Source organism: Phocoena phocoena, chromosome 14 (assembly GCF_963924675.1).
Source record: "Phocoena phocoena chromosome 14, mPhoPho1.1, whole genome shotgun sequence".
In the NCBI taxonomy this organism is placed as follows: domain Eukaryota; kingdom Metazoa; phylum Chordata; class Mammalia; order Artiodactyla; family Phocoenidae; genus Phocoena; species Phocoena phocoena.
In genome coordinates, this window is record NC_089232.1 from 13,107,569 (window position 1) to 13,126,280 (window position 18,712).

Consider the following 18,712-nt stretch of genomic DNA (forward strand, 5'->3'; position numbering starts at 1 on the left):
TAATCTCACTGTCAATCACAGAGGAGGGATGTAAGATGAGATCTCATTTTACAAATCAAACTAGTAAAACGTGAAAAGATTGACCACATCCAGTGTTTGCAAGGATGTGATGAATGGCTCTCCCATCAGTTGGTGGAGACGTAAACTGGTACAGCCCATTTGGAGCACCACTTAGCAGTATCCGTTAATATTTTCAATGTGAATTTCCTAGCACCTAGCAATGCCACTGTCGTACATCGCCCTAGAGTTGTGTTTAAACACATGCACAAAAAAGCATATAAAAAGTGCAACAGCCAAAAACTGGAAACAAATGTCCATCAGTAAAAAAATGGATTAGATAAACTGTGCTATGGCCACACTCTGAAATAACCTTCGGTAGATTAAATGGACGAGTAGATCTATATGTACTGTTATAGGACTATCTCTAAGACCAAGCGTTAAAAAAAAAAAAGGTAAGTTTCAGAACAATATCAACAGTACAATATCATGTAAATTTTATTCAAATACGAAACAAAATTATCTATTTATATAGATATACAGATATGTCTATGACCATGGATGGCTGGAACACCAGATAATAGCCATGACTTCTGTGGCAGGAACAGGAATTGGGTGGGAGGTCAAGAGAGCTTTTTGCATTATTTTTATTGTTTGAATCTTTTACAAGGAACTAATTTTGTGGAACTACTTTTTTTAAATGAGCAATGACTTTTTAAAAAGCAGATGATTTCAAGTAAAAATAGTGGGCTTGAAGGCACGGTTCTAGTTAACTAATCCATGATTTTGGACCTCAGTTTTCTCATCTGTAAAATGGGCAATACAACACCTTCTCTCATAGCTTTTGTAAGGATCCCGTGAAATGATGCCAGTACCATGCAAATAAAACATGTCATCATTGCCACTTGGATTCCTAGGGAACTGCGGTTGGGTTTGACATTTAGACTTTTAGTAGCAGAAGCTCTGTTACTGCCCAGAGAAATTAACCTCTGTGAGCAGATGAAGCACAGGGAGGAAACAGGGTTTGCTTAGGACCACCCAGCTGATAAATGGTGCACCTGAGGTTCTTTGACTCTTAAGACACAGGAGGCAGAAAGTAGTAGAAATAAGGTCTTCTCCTCAGCAAAGCCTCTAGGGATCTGACAAACTTCCTAAAGTCTCCTCCTAACTGGGAACAGCTCTGGATTTAGGAGGGTGCTGTTTGTATGTTTTTGCCTGAAAAGGAGAATTCACTTTAAATGCTGAATTTGGATATCGTACAGGTGCCTAGAGAAATCTGGGCCCGAAGCCTGCTTTAAATAAATTGAATAAACGGCTGTTGACGGTATCAGCTATTTTTAATTGGACCCCTAGTCTCTTCTGACCCTCCCTCTTCCCTCCGCCTGTCCTGTGGGCATCCCACTACCAGAGACGGCTCTTCCCCTGTGACAGCGGATTGACTTGTAAAGAGTCACTTTTGGTGTCTATATCCACACAAAAGTAGACATTTCTGTTGTAGTATTTCTTACCAGTAAAACACAGAGATGTGGAATTACATGTATCTTCTCTACAACCTAGACTCATTCAGCCAGATCAGGGCTGGGCAATGCTAAGCTCTGAGGAGACAGTAATTCCTGGGAGACTTGATGTCTAGCAGGGAGACCAACCCATAATCCACATGGCGACAGTATGATCCGTGCCGTGATCCTGATATGTACAATCACCAGAGCCTGTCTGCCTCAGAAAATGTCTCAGTGGAAGTGACGTTTCAGCCGACTCTCAAGGCATCTGAGTGTGTTTGCTTGGCAGGGAGGTGTGGTATAAATGGAGGCTTGGCAAGAGATGAGGCTGAGAAGGACACAGAGTCTCTGTCGTGAATATTCTGGCGAGGAGTTTAGACTTGACCCTGGAGACCACAGGGAATCATTGAAGGGTTTTCAGCTGCAAGAGGAACATGGTACTAAATGCACTGTAGAAAAATTATTCTGGCCGTGGCGTCAGGGATCAGAGAGAGGGCCATAACTGAATACAGACAGACCATGAAGACACAGCGGCGATAGTCCAGGCAAGAGATGTTGGGGACCCGAACCAAGGCAGTGCCTGTGAGGATGGAGCAGAGTGGAAAGGTTCATGAACATTTAGGAATTAGAGTCAATGGGATCTAGTGACTAGGTGTGAGAAGTAAATTGGAAAGGTATATGTCAGGGAAATACTGTATGACATCACTTCTATGTGGAACCTACAAAACACAACAAGCTAGTGAGTATAACAGAAAAGAAGCAGACTCACAGAGAGAACAAACTCGTGATTACCAGTGGGGACGAGGCAGAGGGGAGGAACAATACAGGAGCAGGGAAGTAAAAGGTACAGACTATTATATATAAAATAGGCTACTGGGATATACCGCACAACATGGAGAATACAGTCAGTATTTGCAATGACTATAAATGGAGTATAACTTTTAAAAATTACTCCCTATATAGTGAACCCCTATATTGTACACCTGTACTTATATAATATTGTACATCAACTATACTTGAATTTTTTTTAAAAAAGAAAGATACATGTCAGGGATGTATCAGCAGGAAATAAGCCTCACTCAAAAGGGTTTTCTTGATGAGAATTTAATGAAAGCACCATATACAAAGGTGTGGTTTGAATAAGGGGAGCTTACGGGGTAGGTGAGGCACCCAGGGACCCGCAACCACAGAAAACCATTACCACCCATGGGCCTGAAGCGGCAACCTGGAGGACAGCATTACTGGAGCTCAGTGAGAGCTGGGACCCTTCGAGAACCACCCAACAGGCGCTGGTTAGGCAGGGAGGGGCCAGGGAAGAGGAAACGTGGTGGGGAATAACACCCACCTCTCTCTCCTTCTACCATCCCATCTCCTGCCGGTGCCTCCCACTGGCTGAACAAGAAAGCAGAAGTCAGCCCTCCTGGGCGCAGAGCCGGGCAGAGAAGGGTGGAGAAGGAACGTAGGGAAGGGAAGACGGAGACAAACTAGTACAATGGGAATTCCTTTAGCTGCGAATCAAAGGAGCCCACTTAGGACTTCCCTGGTGGCGCAGTGGTTAAGAATCCGCCTGCCAAGGCAGGGGACACAGGTTCAAGCCCTGGTCCAGGAAGATCCCACATGCCATGGAGCAACTAAGCCTGTGAGCCACAACTAGTAAGCCTGCGCTCTAAAGCCTGTTGAGCCACAACTACTGAGCCCACGTGCCACAACTACTGAAGCCCGCGCACCTAGAGGCCGAGCTCCGCAACAAGAGAAGCCACCAAAATGAGAAGCCCGCGCACCGCAACGAAGAGTAGCTCCCTCTCGCCGCAAGTAGAGAAAGCCTGTGCGCAGCAGTGAAGACCCAACGCAGCCAATAAATAAATTAATTAAAAGTTAAAAAAGAAAAAGAAACCCACATAAACTGGCTTAGGCCAAAATTAAAGGTGGGATGGGGTAGTTCACTGACTCATGTAACTGTCAAGCAGGAGTGGATCCGAAGCCTTACAAGAACGTCATCAATACTTCTCTCTCTCCTTGTCAACTCCTTTTTCTCCCTCGATGCCAGCTGTGGTCTCCCAGAACTTTCCAGGCAGCAGTGAGTCTGACTACCAGCATCTCTAGGGTCACAGACCGAGAGCTTTTATTCCCAGAGAAGGGCAGGGACTCCTTCTCCAGTTCAGAAGGGCCCCAGCAAGGGGCCGACCGCCTGGCCTGGGTCGCATGGGGTACTGGAGGCAGCTAGGACCAGCTCCTGACTCAACATACAGCTTGGGAGCTTGGCACTGGCCATGGTGAGAATAGTTACACTGAGAAAAATCAACAAACGTTACCAATCAGGGTTCTTCTTAACTTAGTTGCTGAATGTTTACCAGCAAACCACTGTGGGTCGGGAAATGCTGCACCATCATAGGTTCAAGCTGGGTGAATGAGGAAGGGAAAGAAGGTAAGTTGGACATGGCTGTCAATGTGATGGATGGGAAGGAAGGTCCATTCTCCTGGTGCCTGGAGATCGGGATGCGAGTCCCAAGCCTTCTGCTTGCTGCTTGCTGCTTGCTGCTGTGTCTGCATGACTGGTCTGAGGGCTTGATAACAAGACTGCTGTGCTAGGCAGAATGATGGCCTCCAAAGATGACCCCATGCTACCCCCCAGACCAGTGACACATGGCAAAAGGGATTTTGCGGATGTGATTAAGGCGAAGACCTTGAAAAGGGAACATTACCCTGGATTATCCCAGTGGACCCAATGGAATCACAAGTATTCTTGTCAGTAAATAGGAAGGCAGGAGGGTCAGAGAAGGAGTGGTGTGTTGTTGACTGGGGGCCACAAACCAAGGAGCGTAGGCATTCTAGAAGAAGCTTTTAGAATCTGAAAAAGACGAGAAACAGATTCTTCCCCAAGGGCCTCCATACAGATTCCCTTCTGCATCCTTGAGAAGTAAGCCCTGAGCAATCTTCCCAACCAGTGGTTATATCTGGCCTTTAATACATGTGTCTGTCAATACACTGGTGGGGCAGTGAACAAGGGGCTTAGTCTGAGGGGTAGTAATCAGGGTCTTAGACTTGTTTGTGAGGCCCTGCGGGATAGAGGTTTCAGAATGCAGAGTTCACCCCAGCTGAAGTAAAGATTTCTTTAATGGTCTTTCTAAGTATCTGCTCTGCTAGAGTTATGTAGCAAACCCCATATTTATAGATTGACAACACTACAAATTAATGTGTTCTTCTAGAGTTAAACCGATTACCATGATGTAAATATTCCCACTGTGGCTAATGGCGGGCTATCACCATGATGTTGATAGATGCAGAGGTGGGAAGAAGTGTATGTGGTTGGCTGTCTCGAGCTGGTCCAGCATACCACTGCTTGTCTCTACCCTTCACCTCCACTTTCTTAGTAGGAGACGGGACACCCTGATAGAAGCATGGTCGGAATGCTCATGGACCACTTACGATGGGCCAGGCACTGTTCTAAGAGCCTTACATTTAAAAAATGTCATTCTTTTTTAAAAATTAATTTATTTTTTATTGTTGGCCGCGTTGGGTTTTTGTTGCTGCGCGTGGGCTTTCTCTAGTTGCGGCGAGCAGGGGCTACTCTTCATTGTGGTGCGCGGGTTTCTCACTGCAGTGGCTTCTCTCGTTGCGGAGCACGGGCTCTAGGCACACGGGCTTCAGTAATTGTGGCACGTGGGCTCAGTAGTTGTGGCTCTAGAGCACAGGCTCAGTAGCTGTGGCATACGGGCTTAGCTGCTCCACGGCATGTGGGATCTTCCTGGACAAGGGCTTAAACCTGTGTTGCCTGAACTGGCAGGTGGATTCTTAACCACTGTACCACCAGGGAAGCCCAAAAATGTAATTCTTATAGCAACACTATGTGATAAGTAGAAATAAGGACACTGAGGCATGGATGAGATAACCAGTCCACGGTCATCTAGCTAATATCAGGAGAGCTGATATGAACTTAATTTGTGTCAGTGTCCATAATCTTGAGAACTGCACTGAAGGATTCTCTAAAACTGCACTGTCTAATACAGTAACCACTAACCACATTAGCTATTATAATTGAAATGAAATAATTAAAAGTTCAGTTTTTCACTAACATTAGGAATATTTCAAGTTCTCCATTGTCACATGTTGCTAGTGGCTACTGTATTGGCCACAGATAGAACACATTTCCATCATGACAGAGGGTTCTATGAATAGACTGTCAGAAAGAAAGAAGCCACACACATTTGCTTGGAAATACAGAAAATTTAATGGCCTCCGTGGACTGCAATAACATAAAAACTCGAGATACACAGTTTCATGTCTCTTCTGCTCTGATCTAAGCGAATTCATTCACTTATTCATTCATTCATTCAATACACATTAACTGACCACCTACTATGTCCCAGGACCTGTGCTAGGTTCTGGAGATAGAAAGATGAATAAAGGAACGAAGCTCCCGCCCTCCAGAGCCTCACGTTCTGAAGCTGGAGGCAGACAAGTGAAAAGGCAATTATAGGGCCATGAGGGGAGTGTGATGATGGGAGACTCAAGGATACTAGGACAGACTCCGACAGGCAGCCAGCTGACTCTGAGGCTTTCAGGGAAGACTTCACAGAAGGGGTGATTTCCAAAGTGGGTGTTGAACGATGAATACGAGTTGGCAGGTTTCGGGTATTTTAGAGAGAATGTTTCAAAACTCAGAGAGGCACAGAAGAACATGGGCCACCCGGGGACCCGTGACTGAAGGGACCTGACTAACGTCTCCGATGCGGTAGATACTCAGGAAGTGACTAGAAGTCAGATGTTCTCCTCAGGGGTGGAAGGAGGGCAGTGCTGAGCAGGAACAGGTGTCGGGGTGGAGAGAAGGGAAAGAGAAAGAGCTTCCTTTTGGACACGCCAAGTTTGATGGGCCTGCAGAACGTTCAAGAGGGTATGCGGGGCTGAGGGTATGCGGAGCAAGGTCAAGGGATACAGATTTAAGGACATCAGCCTCACGGCAGCGATTAAACGAAGGGCCTGGCCGAGCTCATGGGGGAGGGTGTGCAGAGAGAGATGAGGACAAACTAAGAGTGACCCGAATGGACAAAACCAGCTCCAGGAAATGCCAGGGGCAGGAGGGAAACGGGGCCAGGGGAGAAACCTCATTGGAGGGTCATCACAAAGGATGTGGTGCCCGGAAGTCAAGGGCTGTGATGCCAACTGAGGCAGAGAAGCCAAATAACACGAGGGCTGAAAAGTCCCCCCAAGAGTCAACCGTGGGAAGAGCCACATTCATGGACTCAGGAAGCCAGGCTGCAGTGGGTTCAGGAAGAAATGGAAAGTAAAGGAAGGCAGATAATAACTGCGGGGGACAAAGCCTTTTGTAAAAGTACTCAGCCTTGGGCTTCCCTGGTGGCGCAGTGGTTGAGAGTCCGCCTGCCGAGGCAGGGGACGCGGGTTCGTGCCCCGGTCCGGGAAGATCCCACATGCTGCGGAGCGGCTGGGCCCGTGAGCCATGGCCGCTGAGCCTGAGCGTCCGGAACCCGTGCTCCTCCACAGGAGAGGCCACAACGGTGAGACGCCCTCGTACCGCGAAAAAAAAAAAAAAAAAAAAAACTCAGCCTTGAAGATTATGATCAGAGTTTCCCCAGCACATCTATTAACTGCTTTGAAGAAGCCAGTAGACAGAGAAATGTGAAGAATCCAGGGTGAGAAGGAATAAACGGGAAGCAAGGCCCCAAGGACCTAGGAAGGGATGGCGTCCAAAGCACAGGTGGAGTGTTTGGCTTTGGAGGAGAGGGGCTCTCATTCCACTGGTGCGAGACGGAAGCGGGAAGGATGAACACAGACGCATGTGTGAACGCGGGAAGAGGAAATGGAGGAATCCCATCTCCTGGCCTCCGGGTGAAGCAGGAGATGAGGTTCCGCTGAGAGCAGAGGACTCGCTCGAGGACAGGAGTGAGGACCTGAAATCACCGCTGGGCAAAGGGAGAAGCACAGGGAGCACACCTGGGCTGCGCCCCAAGGCCAGCTGAGGTTGGAGAAGAGGCCGTGGGTGCGCCTGAGCTGAGAGGTGCCATTTTCCCGGCTGTGCTCAGACCTCCAGGTGCAACAGAGGAACAACAAGACAGCTGAACTCATCCAGGCCTGGACTCTGCCCAGTAGGAAGGGGGGATGGGCAAAAAGAAAAAGAGGCTGATGCCCTGGTTATCTGGAAGGATGCGAAGACAGGAGGAGGGGGGACACCCTGGAGAAAATACGATGCCATCTAGGAATCAGGGGTGGAGGAAAAAGAGAAGTGAACAGATGGGAAGCAATGACCAGAGAGTCAGACATCAAAAATGAAGAAATTCGGAATTCCCTGGCGGTCCGGTGGTTAAGACTCCGCCCTTCCACTGCGCGGGGGCACAGGTTCGATCCCCGGTCGGGGAGCTAGGATTCCGCGTGCCACAGAGGGCAGCCAAAAAATGGAGGAATTATGGGGAATGACAGTGTCCAGGGTGTAACTAAGAGAGGGTTTTAATGGGGGAAATGGAAAGACACCTGGAATTGAGTAAATGAAGAATCTGTAAAACAAGTGGTTTAGATGGTTTGTGAAAGTGGACTTCGAAGACACCAAATCTGAGGAAGAGGGGACGGAAAAGAAGACCTTGAATGTGGGGGAATGACCAGCGGTGTGGCAGGTGACAGTGACAAAGAAGGGAAGAGGTTTGGGGGAAGGTTTCATATGAGGATAGAAGAGAGACCATTTGAACTGGCACAGTTAGGTCCCTGGCAGAGGGCTGGTGCCATCCTTACATGAGCTTAGAAGAACTGTCAGTCTCCCTGTGAAAATTCTGAAGCAGCAGGTGTCCTCAATGAAGAGCCAAGTGCCAGGTGCCAGTATTCCACAAAGAGGTGGCACCTTTGCAAAGTTTTTGGACAAAGTTTTTGGCACATTGGCAGAGCTGTTGGTCAGGTTACAAGGGAGGCAGTGGATCATTCTGAGGACGAAAGGGTGGGGATGAAGGAACTGACGCTTTAGGCACAGATGACAAATATGGAGCCTGATGGGATCACCTGACCTCAAGATGTTAGCTAGAGCTCTGGGGTCAAGGGTGGCCTCAGAGAGTAGAGAAGACTTGGTGACACTCTCAAATGGGGGGGCTTTTGTCCAGGATCCCCCAAAACATTCGTGAGAAGTTTGGGATCCCAGAAGATAACAGGCCAATGGGACAACTAGATTGGTTGATTCCCAAGACCCACACTCTTGGGTGGAAACCAGAGCAGCCTCCCAGGAGATGAGGGCAAGTTGGTCACACTCCCAGAGAGGTCCTCACCTAGGTGTGCAGAGTCCAGACTAGACATTCCTTCTGGTAAGGAAAGCAGAGGACCCAGGGAATGGACAATGAAAGAAATCAAGCAAGGGAAGTCATAATTATTCATTACTAAAAAATAGAGATTTACTGGGGGCCAGTGATGAACTCTAAGCTGGTAAAGGCCACCCAGGCACACGTGACAAAATAAAAGACGCAAAGGCCAATTCCGCTGGACCCATGATCATCAGGTATGTGGGTTTCCAAGTTTCTCCCTCAACTTCACCCTGAAGAGACTTCTCCAATCCTAGGAGGCCAATGGCCAGAAAAATCTCAGCTATTATCCAAGTAGCCCCACGTCATGGGAATCACAAGGCTTGGCAGGGAGAGTGTGGAAAGGAAACACTCCCTCTCTGTGTTCTAGAAGTAGTTTCAGAATAATGCTGGGAACCCAGACTTTAAACCGAGGCCTCAAGTGGTTTGGGCAAAGCCCTCCTTCTGCATACGTGCCCTTCTGAAGAAGTTTCAGTTCTCTGAGTAGGACCTGAAAGGCCCAAAGACAGTCTCTTCTTCATAACTCCACACTCGCCTGAGGAAACTGAACATCACCCATCCCAGTCAGCAAATCCTGAATATTCCAGAGACACCTGCACAGATAGGTGAGCGGCCACCTGAGACTCCAGGTACCTGCCACCCTTAGCTCAGATGTCATCTCCTCCATGACACCCTCACCACTACACACACACACACACACACACCAGACACATGCCCTCCACTGTACCCCCTCTCTCCATAGAGTTTACCATTGCATTTATTATCACACTGTGCTTTAATTGTTTACATTTTGCCTCTCCGGCTACATTTGGAGCTTCTTTACCCCTATAAATATTTATCCCAATAAATATTTGTAGGAGGAGTTGGACTGGTCTGGGATAGGGTTAAATTGAATTGAACTGAGTTGAAATGAACCGAAATGACACTGGGAAAAAAGAGTAGGACATTCCCGCGGCAACAAGGCTGAGCGTTACGCTGATTTCCTCATCAAGGGTCTCCCCAGAAACCCACCACCTCCAGAATGTCTCCCCAGTTCCCCAGCCACGGCAGCCCTCTCCCACCAGGCAGGTCCTCATTGTTTCTTGTGGAACAAAGCCGGCGTCGGCTCATTGCTGGGTTCAGCCATGACCTGCATGGGCTGGTTGTTCAGGGCGGCCTCGCGCATCTTGTGGTACATGAACTCGTTCTGTCGGAACATGCGCAGCTCCATCTCCGTCTGCACCCGCATGGCCTGTGGGACACGGATACACCGAAAACAGTGATGACAAACCCCCAGGATGTGTTGGTTTCTGACCTACGTTGGCCCTTTTGGAAATGACAGACTATGGGGTAAGTGGCTCCCAGCCACTGAGATTCAACTGTACCTCCTCAGAGGACACACACACACACACACACACACACACTCATACACTGCGAGTCTAACGTCCTGGCAGTGGACTCCATTTGTTAGGAAGAGGGAGTCAGACCCCTGAGAGAGTAGCTTGAGGGAATGCTCTCAGTAGAGAATGTTTGTTCTTAGGAACTGCTAGGTGGGGACCTGGATTTGAACCCTGGTTCCTGAACTTAAGTCCCATCAACACTGTGGGACATCAGGCAAGTGACTTAATCCCTTCAGCCCTCAGTTTCCTCATACACGAAATGGGTGAGATTCCCTTGTACTTTACAACGGCCGGCAAGATTACAGCATGTGACACATAGAAAAACCCTCATTCTCCCATATGGTAATTCAAGAAATATTTATCAAGGGCCAGGCTTCGTTGAGGGGCTGAGGTTAGAGCAGTGAATACAATGAAAAACACTTGTATTTGACAAGCTTAATGTACTGACATACATTCTATGACACCGAAGTCTGTCCTATTTCCCTGTACCACTGCCTGAGGACAGTCCTTTGAACCCCATCACTTTCAAACAAATCAGCCCTCGAAGCACAAAGCCAGCCAGCAGCTATGAAGAGCGTGCCACTCACCAGACACTGCTCTGAGTGCTTTTCACACATCAATTCATTGAACCTTTGCCACAACCTTAACCCTTTTTTCTCCATTTTTCTGACGAGAAGACTGAGGCCCACACACTCAATATTTGTAGCCACAGAGCTGGAAAGTGGTCAAACTGGAATTGGATCCCAGCAGTCTGGTCCCAGAGCCTGTGCTCCCTGACTCTACTCCACGTGGCACGTTTTCTAACGTACGTGCTACACACACATGCACACCATCAGGTTTTCTCAGTCCAGGCTTGGAGCCTCCCAGCGCTCAAGCCTCGATTTTGCCATCCACTCGCTTTGTGACCAAGGACAGGTTACTCCCCTTCTCTGGGCCTCAGTTTGCTCAGATGTAAAACAAGGGGAGCGGTCTAAGCGTTTCTGAATTCCCTTCTGGTCTAGCAGGCAATCTAGGGTCTTTCCAAAAGCAGAGTCTAGCACTCAGCTTTCATCTTCAGAGAGCCCAGACTTGCCCCAAGAAGCCACTTGCCTCTAAGTCCTTGGTGATGGGGTGGGAGGGTCCGTGTGTCACCAGGAGAATGGCGTAGGCTTTGCAGATCATGCTGTGCCCCACCTCAATGTTGCCAGCATGCCAGTTGGTCAGCCCTGCCCGCATGATGGCCATGCCCAGCTGGGCATTGTTGGGGTGATACAGCTTCCTGCAGGGGCAGAGCAAGTAATGATAACACATATTCCCAACCTACCTTTTATCTGCACAACATCTGACAACTTATAAAGTGACCTCACTGATGAAGTCCATATACTCTCCCACCAGCGCTGTGAGGCATCAACCATCAAGGGAGACTAAGGAACTCAGAGATGCACTGAGATGCCAAACACCCCAGGCGGTGAGGCTGTAAGAGCTGAGACTCCGACCTAGGCTACTGAGCCAGGTCCTAATGGGGAAACGGGGTCAGGATTGTACTTGGAACTTGAGTACAAGGAGCCGGGAGCCTTCAGCCCTCCTTTGAACGGGCTAGGAGGTTCAGGTTCAGGGGGAAAAAAATAGTTTGAATGTCCTTCTCGGGACAGAGTTGTATCTTCACCTCCTTGGCACTCTCTTAACAGGACTTCCTTTCGCATGGTGTACAGGTTTCCCAGATTTTGTTTATGAGTAACATCCACTCAAAAAAATGCAACTTTCTCATGCCAACATATTCATTTGGCCAGAAATACAAATTCACATGCCAATGTGGGCACATAAGGCAAGAGAGGACATTAGCAGAGGGAAGGCAAAGGAGTTGCCTTTTACAATTTATAAGCAAGAATGGCTGACACCTCTTTTTTTTTTTTTTTTTTGCACCTTGCTGTGCAGCATGTGGGATCTTAGTTCCCAAACCAGGGATGGAACCCACGCCCCCTGCAGTGGAGGCGAGGAGTCTCAACCACTGGACCACCAGGGAAGTCCCTCTTTTTTTTTTTTTTAAATAAAATCTAAAGCTGACAAGATTGCCTCTGTTGATTGTTAGCGGGGGGAAAAACTTTTCTAAGCACTTAACATCAAGCCAGATTTAGCCTTAAGGAAACCACAAGCAGAAGATGCCTCCAAAGGATAGACAAGCTGGAGGATTTGGGGAAGACCAAGGATGACAAATAGATTTCATCTTAGGTATCAAATCTGATTACGAGGACATTATTGCTCAGAACACCACGATACAAAGACTCAGTTATAAAGAGGACAGTTACCAATTACTGAAGCCTGCTGTGGGCGCAGGAGGGAGAGGTAGCGACATGCATGCCATCTCTTTGCCATCCCTGGAATAGACACATTTCCAGGAGACTACCCGAGACCCAGGACCGTCACCTACATATAGCCATCCACCATCCTCCTGGCGTAGTGTGAGGCCTCCTCAAAGGCCTGCAGGTAGGAGAGGACCTCGGAAACGGTGCTCAGCATCCGCAGTGTGTAGATGTTGGTGTCGGCCAACACTGGCTCCTGCTTCTGTAGGCACTCCCGGCATAATTTCACAACCTAGGAGACACAGGCTCTGTCTGTTATCCCTGCACCAGAGCACATGCTTGACTCACACATGGCAGCACCACGATGGCATGGGACACTCACTCTTCGAAGCTTGAGGAAACTACCGGCAGAGAAGGGAAAGCACCAGTCTGTGATCCGAATAGCAAAATGGCCCTGTTTGGCTAAGATGTAGGGATGGCAAGGGTAACAGTGGGAGACACAGCTGACATGGCAGAATGAGGAGTTATCATAGAAGTCAGTAGGGAGCTATGAAAGCCATGTTCATACATATATATGTACTCCTTCTCACAACAACGCGATGAGATAGGCACAACTAATATTCCCATTCTCCCAGACGAGGAAACGGAAGCACAGAGCGGCAAGTGCTTTGCCAAAGTTACACAGAAAGTGAGCAATGGAGCAAGTATTCAAAGCAAGCAGTGGAGCTTTATCTTAACCATCATTCCCATGATTCTGCATCCTGGCTGTGCTTTGGAGTCATCTGGAGAGCTTTTATAAATCCCGACGTCTGAGTCCTATCCCAGACCAATTGAAACTGAATACCCGGGGGAGGGACCCTGGCATCCTTCACATCTGCCCCTGGGTGGCCCTTACGCACAGTGAGGTTGGACAGTCATGCCCTGCTCGAAGTGTACGGGAGGGATTGGCAGAGAGAGAGGCCAGGCGACCCATCAGGAGGAGGCCACATGGGTCCTGGTGAGGAAGAAGGTGGGCCCGACCGCAAGCGGCTTTATAGTCAGGCTTTTCCAACTGATTCATGTGTAGACGTATCTTCAGTTACACCCTACAGAGTCAGATGGTCTCTAGATTTTAGTGGTTCACAGTTCTCCCCTCCTTCCCTTGCCACTCTCACGGGAGAAATGTCACACAACTCTTTCCACTTCAAATGCGCGGAAACCAGTTTTCTCTGAGACTCTCCCAGAGGCCCATGAGGCAGCTGGGTAGGGGCGTGGCAAACTGTGAGCTGGCAAACAATCCATCCTGAAGACAATCCTTGTAAGCCCCTGAGCAGTGTCCAGCCCTACACCCAACCCTACCAAGCTTGAGCAGAGAAGAGGACGAACGAAGAAGACGACAGAGGGATGGAATCCGGAGCTCCAGCTCCTACCGCGAGCCTCTGCCATAGACTTTGTTCATGGGACTCTCTCCCCGCAACCTGACAGAACTCCCGGGAGGCAAGGAGCATGTCGTGTGTGGGTCACCCCAGTAAGGGCTCAAAAGTGGGCAAAGAATGAGTGAGGAGGCGAATGAAGATCAGAGAAAAGCAGATAGAAACGAACAGAAATTAATCTCCCACCTTGCCATGCGCTAGTGCCATCTGAACCTAGCTACCAAATTGTCTAAAGAGCTTGGGGGAAAAAATACTGATTCGTGGTCCCTGTGTTCTGTTGCAGACTAGACGAATCAAACCTTAGGGGGTGAGACACGGGAATCTGTACTTCCAACAAGCTGCCTTTGTGAATTCAGTGCAGGCACGGGCTCTGCAGGTCAGTGTTGGCCGTGGCTCTCAACTCTAGGTGCCTGTTGAAATCACTCGGGAGCTTTACAAATCTTGATGTCTGGGTCCCACTCCTAGAGATTCTGGAGGAATTGTCCTGAGCAACAGGATTTTTTCAATGATCCTTGTATACAGCCAGTTGAGAACGCCTGGTGTTTCTAGAGCCAGGGTTGAATGCACAGTTAGTAGATCTGGAAACTGTAGCCAGGACACGAGAAAGCAAGACACCCACTGCCATTTCCATTCCTCCATCCCCGATATCACAGACAGCTCCAGCCCCAGGACATTTGTCAGGCTGCCTGTGCTCTCCTCAAACCCAGTTTCAGTGAGTTGCCGATGCAGGGGACACGGGTTCGTGTCCCGGTCCGGGAAGATCCCACATGTCGCGGAGCGGCTGGGCCCGTGAGCCATGGCCGCTGAGCCTGCGCGTCCGGAGCCTGTGCTCCGCAACGGGAGAGGCCACAACAGTGAGAGGCCCGCGTACCGCAAAAAAAAAAAAAAATGAATTCTTACCTCGTGGTACAAACCCTCAGAGCGAGCCTTGTCAATTTTTTCCAGCGTATCCTTGGAGAACTGTATCATCTCCTTCACCACCTCCTGAGAGGGCTGGGAAAGGGAGGGACATTCAGTTGGAGACCCCTTTGTGAGGCAACCCACTGCATCTTTGAACAGCTGCCACCTTCGACATTCACTGTAGTACAAGATTAATGCCTTCTTCATTGAATGCTTCAGTTCTGTAAATGCCACTCAAGGTCCCTATAGCTCAGGACTTCCCTGGTGGTCCAGTGGTTGAGGACAGAGGCCGGGGACTTGACCAAAAAATATCATACTCCAGTTTGCCATTGGAGCTCATTAAAGAGGGCCCTGTGGCTATGGGCTGTCAACCCTTCCAAGTGTCTCTGCATCCAGTCCCTATTTCCTTGTCTAGACCAAAAGGATATCCATGAGAGAACTTGTCAGCTGTGAAATCTAGACCTACCAGGCTCCCTATGTTTGCCTAAGCAGTCTAGTGATCTTGTAAAAAAAAAAAAAATGAGGTTTTGATATTTGAGGTACCATAATTAAGAAGCCAGTTCCCATGAAGGCACGATAATTTTGAAGAAAAAGTGACAAATTTCTCAAAGACCAAAGGAAAAGTTTGCTTGCTATGTTCATCCATATCAGAAGCTCTTTTCTGGGGGGACTTCCCTGGCGGTTCAGTGGTTAAGACTCCTCGTTTCCACTGCAGGGGGCACAGGTTCGATCCCTGGTCAGGGAACTAAGATCCCGCGTACCACGTGGCAAAAACAAAAAACAAAAAACTCAACAGCAAAAAAAAACTAAAGAAAGAGAAGTTCTTTTCTGAAAAAAAAAGATTTTTTTTTTTGCTTAGGCAAATCTAATATAACTTTTTTCCAAAATAAAAATACCTTCATTATTTATTCTGACTGTAAAATTAACATACGCAAACTGTAAAAAATTAAAGCATTATAAAAAAGTATGGAGAAAACAGTAGAAATCCCCAGAACCCACACGAAGATGGACACAGCACGTTGAGGAGTATTTTCCAATGAGTATACAGAGGAAAAATATTTAAACTATGTAACAACTGGTACAGGAAAGGCACCGACCTATCAAAGGCACAGACACATCAACAAAGAGTATGTCTGTATGACTGTATCAGTGTGTTCTGGCTGAATTGCAGTCCTGCATGTACACACATGCATGAGTGTGTATATGTCAATAGCATCAATCTTTTTCTAACTGGAATAATAACATATTTCTGTCTATTGCCTGCTTTTTTTTTCACTCAGTAGATTGTGGATATTTTCCCATATAAATATAAAAATACCTATACTGCCTTTTTAGTAACTAGAGTTTTCCACTGTACAAAACTAGAATAATTTAATCAGTTCTCTGGTCGTCCAATTTTTTCACCACAAAGAATCGGGATCAACAGCTGTGTTTATATCTGCTGCTCACATTATTTTGTGAGGTCATCGTCACTAAACTACCAAAAAGTTACAGGAGAATGGGCATCTGTTCCCTTAAAAATACAGCCCCCTAATACATGGAGATCAAGGGTCTTCCCTCAGGCTCCCAGCTGTCTTGAGCCAGTTCTACAGTGTCCATCTTGTAATAGGAGAACCCGAACCCAGGACAGCTTGCTTCAGGGTCGAGATCACTTAAGGAAGTGGGATTATATTTATGCTTCTCCCCACCTCACCTACTTTGGCTTCTGCAGAGTTCTTCATTATCCCTAAGATTCTGACTACCTTCATTTCCATATCTTTCTGCATCTGGGCCTCCCTGCAATTCTTCTGTATTTGTTTCTGTATTTGTCTCACAGCCTGACTCCAGCATTTAATGCATCCATCAATGCTCTGAGTTCTTCCGGCAGGTCTCACTCCTGACTTGACTTTCACCTTGACCTTTGATTTGGCTGAGATTCCTGGCTTCTGGCTGCCTTCCTGCCTGACGACCCGAACGTTGGCTTCCCACCCGAGGGCTACTCAGCACTCTGCTGGTTAGCAGACCATGCCTTGGTCCCAAGACCAGTCATTTCAGCGTGCGTCTGCTTTCCTTAGCCCGTCTGAATCAAGCACATTAGTGAGAGGAGTCCATATCTTGCCTGGTTGTGTAGAGTTCTGTGACTGGTGGTTCGGAGATGTGTCACCCATCCATCAAACGTACATCTTTAGTTTCACCTATAGTTTGTTGCCCAAGTGTTGGCTCATAAAATCACACTAGTCTCCAACCCACTGTACGTTCCGTTGTCTTTAAAACTCAAAATTCTTAGTGAATCTTCTGGGGTAATCAATATCTTGTAGGGTATAATTCAGGGAATACCAAGCTGTTAGGTGTTAATAAAAGCCTTGCTCGGTTTGATGTTGTAAGGAAGAGTGTTACTTTAAGCTCTTGAAGGGAATTAAATTTTTTCAAGGAGGCAACTGCCAAGGTTCTCAAAACAACCTGACTGAAAGGTTGTTAACTGACACACGCAACCTGGGATAAAGATATTCTGAGAAGGGAAATGGGCTATTCCACTTGGCTCCCTTTTTGGAGTAAAGGCAGGAAAACCTGATCTGCAGATAGGATGTAAGGAAGCCCACAGAGAGAGGCTCCCCTCTCGAGGAACACACCACAATTAATAGAAAACAGGGAGGAAGAGAAAGGAACCGGAGGAGAAGGGGTAGAAGCCAGAGGAGGAATCAAAAGAGGAGGAGGGGAAGGAAAGAGGGACATTAGCTCCCCAACCTTGAGAAACTGGAACATTCCTATTGTGAAAACCATAGCTGAAGGCTGGAGAGAGAGAGACAGAACCAAACAGCCTAAACAAGGAGGGTCCAAAGCTACAATCGGGGAAATTGGTGTTATGTTCTCATTTTTAAAAGATTTCGTTTTTATTTTTATCCAGGTCTATATGTGTATGTTTTCATTATATTTATTTAGTTATTTATAATATATACATAGGAGTCAGAAACAATTTTGATGCCAATTTAAGGTTTGAAGATGAGTCACAAAGGCTGGTGTATAGAAAGGAGCTTGTCAGGATGGGATAAAGCATTATTTAAATAAAGAAAGAAAAGCAACCGTGATGACATCGTAGATAGAAAAGCTTGAAGGAACTGTTACTAAGTTAGTCCAATGCTCCACTTTACAGATGAGGAAACTGAGACCCACAAGGAAGAGACATGCCCAAGCTCAGACATTCAGGGTCACAGCCAGAACTAGAACACAGGCCTCCTAATTCTCCAGTATTCTTCCCACTACAATATAATGGCTTTTTATTATGCCTTCAGATGCACTTGCTTTTAAAAAGTTATACTCAATTTTTTTTTCTGCTTACTTGTCTTGGTTGAGTCATTTTTATTTTGAGTTATTTCTTTATTTTAACAGAGAAACCCAATGTGATATAAAAATAATAGACAGTTTTCGCTTTGAATCAAGGTCGGTTCAAGCAGAAATCATCGATGTTTTTATATCAAGAGAGATGTCAGCTCTGCTAATTCAGACTGAAAGACGTGGGCATACAGTCACCAGCTGGTAAGCGTATCCAAAGTGAAGGGACAGGAGCTGACAGCCACACATCACCTATCTAACTATTAGAGTTCCCAGGTAAACATTGAAAAATTTAGAGAAATGACTACACAGTTGTTTCACTTAATTTCTGAAGGGAGAAAAGAGGGTCTGGCCTCTTTGAAAAATTAGGTAGTGGTGGAAGCAAGTTATGAAAAAAATACTCAGGGCCAGGCACCAGGAGGGAAGGCTGAGTTTTTTGTAGTTAAGTGGATGGAGCTAGAGTCTGTCATACAGAGTGAAGTAAGTCAGAAAGAGAAAAACAAATACCATGTGATACCACTTATATGTGGAATCTAAAATGTGACACAAATGAACTTATCTATCAAACAGAAACAGACTCACAGACATAGAGACTTGTGGTTGCCAAGGGGGAGGGGGATGGGGGAGGGAAGTATTGGGAGTTTGAGA

At 47.1% G+C, this 18,712-nt stretch overlaps 1 protein-coding gene across 2 annotated transcripts in view; it reads right to left on the reverse strand.

The window, feature by feature from the left end:
* Positions 1 to 9,765: 9,765 nt before the first annotated feature.
* Positions 9,766 to 18,712, reverse strand: part of SMYD1 (SET and MYND domain containing 1) — a 35,884-nt gene continuing 26,937 nt past the window's right edge. Inside the window, exons 7-10 of one of the 2 annotated variants that reach the window (XM_065891111.1) lie at positions 14,756 to 14,848; positions 12,572 to 12,735; positions 11,254 to 11,422; positions 9,766 to 10,016 (exon numbers count right to left, since the gene is read on the reverse strand). In XM_065891111.1, the coding sequence (XP_065747183.1) occupies positions 9,858 to 10,016; positions 11,254 to 11,422; positions 12,572 to 12,735; positions 14,756 to 14,848 (585 nt within the window). In that variant the 3' untranslated portion in view covers positions 9,766 to 9,857. The remainder of the gene's footprint in view (positions 10,017 to 11,253; positions 11,423 to 12,571; positions 12,736 to 14,755; positions 14,849 to 18,712) is intronic. The other variant, XM_065891112.1, reaches the window with a different exon arrangement.